Below are 13,581 nucleotides of genomic sequence, written 5' to 3' on the forward strand. Positions count from 1 at the left end.
GTGTGGTGCACAGATCTCTTCATAAGTCTTAAAACTTATGAATATCCTAAGATCTGTTGAAATATTATAATTTTAACAAATAGGAGGCGCCATTTCTGTCAGCAACAAATGAGTGGACATTAATTCTTCACAAGAAGGTCGTTCTGTTTGGATGATTGACTTAAGTAAACAGCCCCTGCTTGACTTATTAAAATCAAACTGCTTTGATTACTCAGAGTAGTGGTCGTGGGCCCTGAGGAACAGTTGGTACGGGCCGCAGAGAACAGGGTACAACTTATTTGTTTTATATTATATTTAAATAATGATTCTGAGGGATGTTTTATTTTGGAAAACGACTGGATTCTCCCCACCACATCTGTCTTATTCTTGACGCATGTCAAGTCGTTCGGCCACGTGTCAAATATCCATCCACTACCCTGTTAAAGAGTCTACCTTGAAGCAAAATTAGAACTTCAATTTCAATTTCAATTTATTTGTTTAGAGGATAAGCCCCTTGAGATGTATCATCTCGTTTTCAAGGGGGTCCTCAAAATACAACAAAACAAGCAAATAAATAACCGACAGATACAGCTGAGTTTTACATATATCAAAACAAGACAAAAAGAACTTAAAATTTACAAGACAACAAACAGGCACACACCCACACACACACACACAAACATAGGCATTTAATGCACCTACTAGTAATTAATAATTAATTTAAGGTAAGGAAATAAAATAATAAATAAAAGGCAGAAAAGAAATCAAATTAAATCAAAAACAGTTACATGAGTGTTGAAGATGAACTAAACAGGCATTTTTAAATGCAAAGAATGAGGTTAAAGAGCGAATGGATAGAGGAAGATTGTTCCAGTCGGAGGGAGCCTTATAATTAAATGAATATTTTCCAATTTGTTTTTTAACTCTTGGAACAGCAAAAAAAATTTGATCTGCATGACGTAAATTATAAGAAGACTGAAAAGGAGTTAAATATTGTTTGAGATAGTCTGGATAGCTAAGGTTAATGCATTTGAAAATGAACAATAGCCAGTGAAATTGACGTCGAGAGGATAGGGGAAGCCAGGACAGTTGCTGAAACATAAGACAGTGGTGAGTTCTAAATGGACAACGAAGAATAAACCGACACAAGCTGTTATATATAACGTTCAGTGGTCGGAGGTTAGTGAGAGTAGTGTTTTGATAAATGATGTCACCATAATCTAAAGTCGGGATAATCAGTTGTGAGATGATTTTCTTCCTGACTGAGAGACTAAAACAATTGATTGATAGATAAAGTAATTTTAAACGATACGAAATTTTGTGGACAATGGACTGTATATGAGCACTAAAAGAGAGAGAGGAGTCAAGCCACAAACCAAGATATTTAAATTTTTCTGCTACTGAAATAAGTGACATGTCCAGGTAAGTTAAATGTATTTCACTTGCAGCTACAGGACGTAGTCTTTTTTGAAACAACATAAAATAGGATTTAGATTTGTTGAGTAGAAGTTTATTGGATTGTAACCACAATTGAACAGAATTAAAATCATGTTGAATTGAATGCTGAATGTCAACAATGTTGGATTTAGAGGAGTAAATGACAGTATCATCGGCATAAAGTTGAATATTGCTGTAAATGCATTTAGTTGGAAGGTCATTAATGAAAATAGAAAATAAGAGGGGACCGAGTGCAGAACCTTGTGGAACGCCTTTGTCTACGCTTAGAAAGTTGGAATAGCTGCCATTAAAAAGCACGCACTGCTGACGATGATGAAGGTATGAGTTGAACCAAAGGAGCGAGGATCTATCAAGGCCAATTGAATGAAGTTTGTCCAGTAACAGATAGTGATCTACCATGTCAAAAGCTTTGGTAAGATCAATAAATAAGGCGCCAGTTAACATGTTATTATCAAAACCAGAGAAAATATCATTGGTGAATTTTAACAAAGCTGAAGTTGTGGAGAAATGTTTTCGAAAACCGGATTGGAAAGGAGATAGTATATTATTAAGTGTTAGGTATTCTGAAAGTTGATTAAAGATAATTTTTTCATATACTTTGACAATACTGTTGATGATTGAAATTGGTCTATAATTGCTCATGTCATTAGATTTCCCTCCTTTATGAAGAGGTATAACTTTTGCACGTTTCCAAGCCAAGGGGACTTCAGCCGTGGTAAAAGAGAGATTTAAAAGAGCAGCCAAGGGAAAACAAAGCACATGGGAAGCAAGTTTAACAAATTTTGCTTCGATGCCATCTGGACCAGCACTACTGGTAGATGAGAGCTCATTTATGACCTGTTCTACATCAGTCGGATTGACCATTCTGAAGGAAAAGATACTGTCACTGGACAAGTTAACACAGTGAGAAATGGAATGAGAAGTAGATTCAATAGGAGGTGATTTTGAGAAATGCTGACAGAATGCCTCAGAGATAACAGCCGGATCATTTGTACACACATTGTTAATAAGCATATTAGTTGAAGCAGAATCTGTTTTTCCTAATAGGTTGTTAATTTGCCTCCAGAATTGTTTTGGATTATTAGCACTGTTAGATAGACTATCTTTGTAATAGTTCGATCTAGCATTTCTAGTTCTTGTAGTGCAGATATTTCTTAAACGTTTGTAAGCATCCCGATCAGCAGGGTCTTGAGTACGATGGAATTTCTCCCAAGCTTTGTCCCTCTGTCTGAACAGACTAATCAGTTCTCCATTTACCCACGGCATCTGTTTGCCTTTTACTCGGATCACAGTTGGTGGTGCATGTTTATCAATAACATTCAGTAACTCAGTGGAAAAATAGTCCCAAGCTTCATTCATGAAAGGAATTAAGTTAAGTCTAGCCCAATTAATATTAAGCAAATCTTCAATAAAGTTATCAATATTTAATATTTTTGTTTGTCGAACTTTGACCAATTTTGGGGGAAGACGAGGAGTTTTAATTTTCCAAATGCAATATATAATACAGTGGTCACTGAAGCAATCTGATAGGACACCAGAGTCTTGGATTCTGTCTGGATGTGTTACTAGAATCCAGTCAATAAGAGATTTAGAGTTAGTGCTAATTCTTGTAGGTTTAGATATTAACTGTGAGAAATTAGAACTATTAAAAAGAGTACGTTCAGTAGCAGATGACGGACATAACCAATTTATGTTAAAGTCTCCCAACAGGATCATTTCACTTTTACAACCCAAGGATGTGACAGTAGAAACAATGTTTTTAACTGAGTCAGAGGGTGAATTAGGGGGTCTGTAAATATTACCAATTATCAAATGTTTATGATCATGCAAAATTAATTTAATAAACAGGCCTTCAAAACACAATGGTGCCACTTTAGGTAAAATGACATGTGACTGTATGTTTGAAGACACATATGTAGCTACTCCACCTCCTCTCGAACTTCTATCTGCTCTGTACAGAGTGTAATTGTCCAGGCTAATAACACTGTCTGAGATATTAGAAGAAAGCCATGTTTCAGATATAGTAATGACACTGGGTTTATTGTAAACAAGCCAGGCCCTTAGTTGATCAATTTTTGGTAATAGGCTCCTCATATTAACATGAATTATTTGAAGACCTTTAACCATAATCAAAGGAACAGGAAAAAATAAACTGCCATAAACAAAACTGCATGAAGCAAATTTGACTAAAAATTGAATTAATAATTGCCAGGGGCACAATAACAGTCACACACATGCACAGACATTCACACAAAACACATAATTGAAAAAGTTGGAACATAACTGTTCGAAACACAAAAATTTATAAAGATAACACGACAACCTCAGTCTGAAATAGAAAAAATAAAAATACAAAAACGTCAGTAATGTTGTAATTTTCAAGTGGAGATTACCACCAGATGGAAATGAGTATTACCAGAAATAAAGAAGAGAAAAAAGGAGAAAAATCTGCTCAACATCAGCAAATGTAGCTAGTGTAAATATTCAGAGCTGCAAAAAGAGAAATGAAAAGCTGCACAAAACAGGCAGAGCAGCGCCTTGCGACATTACGTCATTTCAGTAGTAGTTTACGGCAAACAAAGTTTCATATGGCCGTCAGTGTGAATTAAAGAAGTTTAGGTAGTTCAAAAGAAAAACAGTAGAGAGATTTTTACCGTCCATACTCAGGGGGACTGTTGGGAAAAATCACGAATGAAGATCTCAGCCTCGTCAGGTGAGCGAAAGAACAGCTTTTTCCCCTCGACGTGGACTCGAAGCGTTGCAGGATATTGCATAGCATATTCAATATCCAGGTCACGGAGCTTCTTTTTTACCGTAGTAAACAGACGGCGTTTCTCCATCAAACCAGCGCTGAAATCAGGATAGATATGGACTCGATTTCCATTAAACTGAAGCTCCTTTTTGTCACGGGAGAGGCGTAGAATGTTGAGTTTGTCCTGGAAGTGCAGAAACCTCACGAGGATTGGCCGTGGAGCAGTCTTGGGATTGGGATTAGGTGTTCCAGGAGAACGATGTGCTCTTTCGATGACCAGAGGAGAGGGAAGTTTATCCTGACCAAAAAGTTGGATGAGAAGCTGACCAACGAAGCCGATCATGTCACGGCCCTCAGAACCCTCTGGCACACGAAGAAGGCGAATGTTAGAAGCTCTACTCCGGTTTTCTGCATCTTCAACTTTCTCCGCCAGGTAAGAGTTCTGTTTCTCCAGTTGTTTTATGCGAGTCTCCAGACGAGACAGCTCATCTTGATTGGAACCAACGCGGCCTTCCAGTTCACCCACTGTCGTCTTCATTGAGTTCAGCGAATCTTGCATCTGGTGGACGCTATTATGAATCGTGTCAAGTTTAGCGTCAAAATGAGATAACATCTCATTCTTGAACTGCTGCAGAGTCTCAACCAAGGTTTTGTTTGTCACAGGTTGACCCATATCCAAGTCCATGTGGTCAAAATGAACAATGACACAGCTTAGTATATAAATTTTCAGTAGACAGATTTCCAAAAGAATCAGCCAGGCATGAAAGCAGCCCAAGTAAGAGTTGAGCAGATTAGGTAATTATAAGCACCAGACTGAGGTTTTTATCGGAGCTCACGTCAGCCCTGCTGCACTGTCGGCCATCTTCATTCTGCTCTGAACAAAGTTAACAACAACAAACACAGTTAGAAATTTTCATCTGGCAGAGAAGATTCACCGAGGAAACAGAAGAAGAGTGTTCCACTTAATAAAAGAAAATCAATCTGCATTTAACATACAAAAACCAGGAGTCTTTACTCCCAATATGGATTTATTGTCTTTGTTCCCACAGATCATAATAATAATGCAGAATATTAAGCAACCGGTTGTCTAATGTTATGTGGATGCTGCTAATAAAGTTGTTCAAACTGTGGATTCACATTTGTTATTATATTTAGAAAATATCTGTTCTACTGACCGTTTTTCTTTTTTTAATTTATCTGTTGCACCTTAAAAGTCAGATGAGGAGGATTTTTTTTAGCCTCCACTTTGAACGGTATGGGTTAAGGGAAAATCTAAATCACATTTTAATGGTTACCACATGAAACCTAGAATACAAATTAAGCTTAAAGCAGCTGTAGATATTTTACAGAGGATGACCATTAATGGTGTGTAGGGAAAAAACTCGATTCGGCGATATTTCACTTGTGATACTTGTATCGATTTAAAATGCTGACAAGATGATATTTATTGAATTATTTCTGAGCATCTTTCGGCGTCTGACTCTTGTTTTCCACTTAAACCACCGACCAGTAGTTGGCAGCAGAGCACACAGAGCCTCTATGAGCAGCTCTGCACGCACAAAACAAGATCTCAGAGAGAAGCAGCTTGTGTTAAATGCTTAATGTTCAGTCAGTTTTTGCCTGGGATGGGTACCAAACTGAAACTCTGTGCCACGTTGGAGTCAGTACCATATAAAAACGAGGATTTGTGGTCCTTTGTTGTGGGCTCCAGAGGAGAATGAGTGACACTTGATGTATATCGTGATAAATATCAAATTTTCCGACTCTTGCCAATACAACCCCCCTAATGAAAATAAACGTTACCCTCATAAATTAAGGTAAACTGAAAGCTTAAAAAAATAAATCAGAGGCCCACTTCAGCCTCATACAGGCTGGTCCATGAAAATATTGTCTGACATTCAACCTGAAAAAGGTCGGAGACCACTGACTTAGAATATTTCTTCTTTTAAAGATCTTCTCATAGAATTATTTGTAATCTTCACTGGAGGTACATCCTACATCCTATACGACAGCTTTATAACAAGGCTCCATTTGTTTAGAACTTCATCTTCTCTTGTTGCATCCCCTGCAGAACCTGATGCTTGTTTCTCACATGTTTTAAACCACAGAGAGGTTGGATTACACTGAGCCTTCCTTAATCTTCTCCCCCAGGTCCAAGAGCAGCCTGACTTAACACAAATAGCTTAGTTATAAACCTCAAAGGTAAAAAGAAACAAAAAGAAAAAAAACAATTTCTGCTGCCTATAAAGACAGGTATGTCATACTTACATGTGAGTCAAGTATTTAAGAGGTTCAAACATCCTTCGCTGAATGTTTCCAATTTCTATTCCCTCTATGCTCCTGTCAAACAGAAACAAAATCAAATCAGTCTCAGAATGAGGGCAGGCAAACCTCACAAAAGAGTGTAAAAAAGGAAAGGAAACATTTTCTGGGCCTTCTTTTTATGCCATTCCCTCGTTCTTGTTCCTCTAAAAGAACCACAGATGATGAAAACAAGGATGCAGCACCTGATGCTCCGGATGGAAGCATGAAAAGAGCGATGACCTTATTCCAGTCTGTCAGTATTTGTTTGCTCCCTGGGATCTGCCAAACTCTGTTGTGTTTCTATTGCTGTCTTTATGTGAAACATGCTTGAACAGCTTCTTAAGCTGCTTTCTTTTTCTTTGTGCTTGTGAAACCCACATGATTTCAGTCATGCAGGATTGTGTACTTACAGTGACTTCAATTTATGTAATCGGTCAAAGTGGTCAACTTGGAGCTCCATGATGGGATTGTATGAAATATTCCTGCAAGATGAAAACACAGGAGTTTCAGTAGCATAAACAATCTTCAGAGAAAACGTCAAGAACAGCAGGATCCTGCAGACGGGAGCCGACTGCTGCTCTCCTCGTTTCTGCTGCTGTCACTTGTCCTGCTGCAGATCCAGAACAGCTCTCTGCTTTGTTGGTGTGCTGCAGGCATTTTGTTAAACAACCATCTCCATGTTTCCACAGCACAGAACTAAAGGTGGTTTGTCCTGGTGTGTCCAGTGTCATGAAAACAAGCAGTACTACATCAAGAGTGTTTAGTATGCTGATTCAAAAGTACACATATGATCTCATCCTTCAAAACATCTCCAGAGATTGATCAGACAAACCAAAACGAACAAATAACATATTTGACTAATGAAAAGGAAAAAAGTACCCCCGTTGTTACTTTTCTTTTTTGGTGTTGCCATTATTTTATTGGTGCTCAAAGCGAGCGTGATGGACAGACCGCTTTCTCTGGAGGGACGACTCTATGCAGCAAATCTCCAAGTTCAGGTGGAAATGATGGTGCTTCAGGAGAAACGTTCTGTTTCTCTGGTTTCTTTCTTCATCTTCTTTTCTCAGCCAGCTTCGCGGTCACACACACCAATCAGACAAACGCCTTGATGCGAGGAAACTTTCTGAACCTTTTGCACAAGACAACACGTAAAGTCCAATGTTTTCAAAAGTCAAGAATTTGATTTCACTTGAACTCCAAGGACACAATCCTAAAAAATGCAGTTTTTATTGCAACTGGGTGGATTTTCTTTAAAACTGCAGTGTAGATCAAGAACATGAAGAGAGATCCCCCTCCCCTCAATGACAGAACTACATTTACATCCACTGATACCTTCTAGCTGTTTGAATTTCATTCTAGTTTGTAAATTACAACAGAGAGACCCAAACCCAAAGCAAACAAAAGGAACAAACAGAGAACGCTGTATGGGGCTGTTCTGTTGGAATCAGGCTCAGGGACTTTACTGACTCATCCTGGTCCTCTGGAGCCACAACCCCAGCCCTCCCTGACCAGCTTGCAGCTGATTAATTGACTCAAGTGGTTCCACATCCTGATTGATTAAACCCACCTCAGGTAGGTGCTAATTCCATTTTTAATTCATCCTGGATTTCTTGTTGTGACTCCAGTTGCTTGTTGGTAATATTCAATCATTTCAATGTAAAACAGGTATTACAATAAAAACTTTTCAATAACAATATGTTAAAAATGTAGGGAACCTTTACATTTTTTTGTAAAATTATTCAAGATTTAAGAAAACTATTTCAGCATAAGAAAACATTTGAATACAGAGTTGCAATGTCTTTTCTCTGCAAATATTTCTGATTTCAGGTTATTTTCTGAAATTTGTAATGACGGAAAAGCTAATTTACAGACATGCATTTTTATTTATTGAAGACAGCAGGTGAAGTAACCGGTTATGTGCTTATTTATCATTATACCATGGTCCGGTTGAATACTCGATTCTGATTGGCTGCTGGGTATGCGTTAAAACTTGATCACCGCACGGTGAAAAAAGAAGTTCCGGTCAGCTAGCTTAAATGTTTTGTATCACTGCGCCGGCTTCTTTAAAACAACCTTTTGCTTCATCATTTGGACATTAAACAAGCGGTAAGAGATGAACTTTCTCTCTGAACTGATGCTTTATTCAAGCCATCTGGACGATCAGCATAGATATATCGCAGAATCTTGACTGCAGCGGTGGTGCTGCGCGACGCGGACTATATGTTACGTGAGGCGGCGCATCCAAATCGGAAAAAAAAAAACAAGAATTAAGGACTAAAAACTGGTTAATATGTATTTCTTTTGTAAGTGACCATGGTATAAGCGGGTTAATGGCCTTCGAAGTGTGCGTTTATTACTTTTTAACGCACTTCGCGGAAGCAACCGTCCTTCACTTCGATTTGGACGGTTCAGGCTTCCACGGCTTGCATTCAAAAGTAATAACTGCACACTTCGTCGGCCATTAACCCTTAAAACAAACCAAAAAGCTGAGATTGAAATTCTTTAAAATTTTACTTAAAGCAGATCTGCTTTTTCGTGGCTTTTTTTTTGTTGACATGGAAAAAAAAGTCTAAAAGCAGAACTAAACTGTTTGGGTCTGGAGAAAATGTGACTCCAGTAATGAATGTTCGGTTGGTGTTTCTCCTTTGAACTGATGCTGCCAGCAGTAGCAGAGCTGCTGCCCTGAATGTGAGCCACATTACAGCCCCATTACATCACCCCAACAGTTCACACCCCACAGTCCAGTGACTTCCCTACATGCTGGACTGAAGATTTGCTGTGAGAGCTGCTGTTGGTATGGTCGGATGTAGCATCAAATGTGTTTTGCCATCCAGCATTTGTCCCTCCTCATTGAAAAGACGAATGATGTTAGCTACAGATAGACTGCAGGTTGCGGGTTGCAGACTGCGGCGAACGTGCAGGTTTAGTCTAATAAAACCTGACTGGACCTGATGGAGTGGCTGTTTGAAGTTTGTAGGCCAAATATGAACCTAAAAACCAGAGAATGATATGCGAACTCCGTTGTTTGGAGGAAAACACATCCAACCTCTAATTTCTGGTACAGTTGACAGTTTTGTGGCAGAAGCCAAATTTAGCCCAGCAGCTGGTGTGCCTCCCTGCACAAATGTCTCTGTGTTTGTGTGACAGGAACTCACAGCTGAAGCAAATCCTCCAGTAAGATGAAAAGTTTTCTGGGAATGGCCACCAGTCTGTTGTTGGACAGGTCCCTGCACAGACACACACATCAGATTCAAAAAGCAACTCTCCACAACCAGCAAAGAATGAGCAGATGGATTTGCCCATTTTTCTAACAACAAAACACCCTCCTTTAAAAAAAAATGTCCTTAAAGCCTACAACTGTGGTTATTACTTGTAATTTATGAAGAAATGTCTGGGAAACAATTCCCTTAAGTTTGTTTTTCCTCTCCAGGAAAATCTTCATTTACATTTCTTTTGTGTGAAATTTAAAAAAATTGTCTATTGGACTTTTTTTTTTAACTTCTCATTACTTTTTAAAATATTGTTTTGATTGATTTAGGAAATGTAGTATTCTTTCTATCCGTTTTGCTGGTTTGTCCGTCATTAAAGTTCCTTTTTTTTATCATTTTCTTGTCTTTAAACCCATTTTTGACCTGAATCAGGTAGGTCTTTCTAGCAGTGCTGAACAGTTTCAGACAAATTTGTTTAAAGCAAGTTACTTGAAGGTTTCAGAAATGGCTTCTTTATTTCCTTTAGCCATCTGTGAGCCTTCACATATGCATTTTCCCAGGAAATGCAATTCTCTCCATTTTTGTCGGCCCTGAGGTCTCCATCCCTCTTTTCCTCATCAGTTTAATCATCTTTCCTGCCTTTGAGTCCTCTCACCAGCAGCATCAGCAGCAGCTGCTGCATTATCTTTTATCTGAAAAAACCCCCACACATGATAATGTCCTTCTCACAGAAATAGCTGATCATATAATGTTAAGGATCATGACTAAAAACATAACGTATTTTTCTCTTAAGTAACTGTATTTTCATTTTTATGTGATCCTTTATAAATATTTATAAAAAACGTTGCCAAAACCAGACAGCTGTGATTATTAATGACAGGGATTTGGGTTATGCACATGTGGACTATACCTGTAGACTTTAATCACTGCAAATTAAACTATAAAAAAAACAAAGATCCTAAAAACAGAGTTTGGTGGTAAACCTGAAATTGTTTGTGATGGAGATCCAAACTCTAAAATGCATGAAGACTGAGTACTTTGGATAAGCTTATGAAAAGTACATATTTTACTTCAACATGCTGCTCTTGTCACTGGGGGGTGACATTAAATTAATCTTTGGAAAGACTCGCTTTAACAGCTGAGGCTCGCAGACGCAGTCCTGAGGAAGGAGGATGGTGGTCTTCATCGCAAAGCTGGTGAACACTCAAGTTAATCCTGTCAAACTGCCGGTTAAATGACAATGCCCACCACCCCCATTGACCCACACCAGGAGGAAAAATGATGGTGGAAAAGATTTAAACATGCAATACGGAGATCCACTGAGACAAAGCAGCTTAAGAAGTGAAAGCCTGCGGTGGCAGAAGCAGCAGCTGATCGTCTGGTTAATGAAGCTGCCGGATTTCAAAAAGAAACTGTCACAGAAACATCTGAGGTGATCTAATGGATCTTAATCAGAGCGATCTGACTGTGTGTTTGGCAGCAGTCTGAAGCTGATAGAAAGAGGTCCACAAGAGGTCAAGCTCTGCAAATGTAAGTCCATGTCTTCATTACATTTTTTTTTACAACAGGAAATGTTGTTTTACAGTGATGAGAGCAGAGAGTTGCACAAAAACCTCCTCACAGCCGTCACACACATCACTCCCTCACACACAAAACCTAAGCTTGAGGAGAAAATGACGGCTGTGCTTGTTGCTGTTGCTAATCGATGATCAAAGTGGTGGGTGGGTGGGTGGGGTGCAGCCACGGGATGGCGGTGTGGAGGATGACTCTGGTGGTGAGGAAGATGAAGAGAGCGGGGCAGAAAACCAATTGGTGGAAGCTGAAAAGGAAGAGTGCTGTTTGGTTTATAGGGAGGAGTTGAAACAGACGTTGGGAGATCAGGAGGTTCTTCCAGATGACTGGAGAACTACAGCTACAGACTGGGAGGAAGGTAGTTCATGTTACATCTGGAATGAGGAGAGCAGATCAGGAGACTTGGTGGTGGAATGAAGAAGTTCAGGAGTCTATTCAGGTGAAAAGGTTAGAGAAGAAAAAAGTGATGATGGACAGCGATGGAAATGCATTGAGAGGTTCCAGAAGTTTGATGGGAAGATGGAAGGAGAATGTAGAGCTGATGGATGAGGAAAATGTTAGAGAGCACAGGGGAGAAGAGGTGGATGTCGTGGAGCAGGATTCGTAGAATAAAGTGAGGAAGACATTGAAGAGGATGACAAGTGGAAAATCAGTTGGCCCGCACAACATACCTGTGAAGGTCTGAAAGAGTTTAGCAGAGGTAGAGTAGAGTTTCTGATTGGGCTGTTGAACAGGAAGTGAAAGGAAGTTTGAAGATGCAATGGTGACCATTGCTAATAGAGGAAATTAGATGTACAAAGAGCTGATGAAGTTCACAATGAAGTCATAGGAAAGAGTAGTGGAAGTGAGACTGAGGTCAGAGGTTAACATTTGTGAGCAACAGTTTATTTTCATGCAGAGAAAGAGAACCACTGATGGAATATTTGCTTTGAAGGACCAAACATGCAGTCATCTGTCATGAAATAAAAAATAAAAAACGTTTCTGTTGTCTTTCAGCTCTCACCATTCACACCTGTATTCAAATATATAGGTACTGCCATTTGTTTAGATGTAGTTTAACATTTAACAATAGCAGAGTTTTGTCTTTATTTATGTTTTACACTGGGATAATAGCTGCCAGTGGGTTCGATGTCGTCATCTGGAGGTAAAATTAAGGCAGAAAACACGTAAAAGTGACCTTGAAATCAGAGCAAAAAACCTTAACCGAGCCTGCGTTTTGTTCAAACCCATTCCTGCCACTCTTTTGGAAATTCCCTCACTGAATTCCTGAGATGCTGCTTTAACAAAGAGGTGAAAGCCTCCAGCAAATGCCTCTAGTCACATTTTGTTGTTGGCTGAGACATTAAATGTTCACAGGTTCTTGGCGGCGAAACCATACAAACTCCTGAGGATTTTATCAGCTTTCAACAGACAACAGAAAAGCAGCTGAACTCAAAGCAGCACAAAGTGGAAGGACGACTTCAAAAGCTCAGGGAAAGATAAAGCATGTCAGAAAGGAAGATCTCCAAGTATCTGTTGCCGTCTTCAACATTTGTGGTTAAAAGTCATGTCAGACCGTAAACACTGCCACTGTGCAGCCCAACAAAGTCAAAATTCACACAGAATCATCAATGACATAACCAAAATTCAAGATGCAAAACTGTACGGTATTGTAAACTTGGAGATCTTGTTTCAGATTTTACAACTAAGTTCCATCTTTTCTCAAATTTGTGGCATCGATAATTTGTAAAGTCCTTGTGCCAGAAAGTGTCACGCTTCTGAACCGACACCAGTCAGGGTGTTAATACACACGATTTAATCATAATGATCAAAAGTCTTGAAAAAAAACAAATCATCACCTCCTCCCATAGTAACTAGCCAGCTGGTCTGAAGGAGAACGAGACGAGGATCCTTCAAGGAAAGAGCCGCTCATAGCTGTCATTATGAAGCAGGTGTCAATTCATCCTAAATGGGATTTTCATTAGATGGAATTTAGACAATCCCCTATGTCTGAGCATGGACCAGGAAGGACCAGATCAGGTGCTGCAGTATCTGAAGTCACATCTTCATCTTCAAAATGAGCAACATCTTTTGTTCTCTCAATGTGCAGATGGTGTGGTTTTAAATTCTGTCAGCAAAAACAGTAAAACACTTACAACTCTCCGAGCTTCCTGAGGACAGAGAATGCCTGCTCGTGTATATAGTTGATCCTGTTTCGCTGCAAAACCCTGGAGAAAGTGAATACAAGAAAAACAGACAGTTATGCAGCTCCCCTTTCACCTTCTTAATCCTATTTAATGAACTGCCAGCACTCAGAGCAGCAGCTGC

The 13,581-nt window shown here is 39.2% G+C and overlaps 1 protein-coding gene across 1 annotated transcript in view; it reads right to left on the reverse strand.

Moving 5' to 3' along the window:
- The window catches only part of rxfp1 (relaxin/insulin like family peptide receptor 1), a 165,207-nt gene that overhangs the window by 18,653 nt on the left and 132,973 nt on the right, over positions 1 to 13,581 (reverse strand). The window contains exons 11-14 of the mRNA XM_011473132.3: positions 13,410 to 13,481; positions 9,649 to 9,720; positions 6,904 to 6,975; positions 6,458 to 6,529 (exon numbers count right to left, since the gene is read on the reverse strand). Of these exons, the coding sequence (XP_011471434.1) occupies positions 6,458 to 6,529; positions 6,904 to 6,975; positions 9,649 to 9,720; positions 13,410 to 13,481 (288 nt within the window). The remainder of the gene's footprint in view (positions 1 to 6,457; positions 6,530 to 6,903; positions 6,976 to 9,648; positions 9,721 to 13,409; positions 13,482 to 13,581) is intronic.

The sequence above is a fragment of the Oryzias latipes genome, chromosome 10 (genome assembly GCF_002234675.1).
Source record: "Oryzias latipes chromosome 10, ASM223467v1".
NCBI lineage: Eukaryota > Metazoa > Chordata > Actinopteri > Beloniformes > Adrianichthyidae > Oryzias > Oryzias latipes.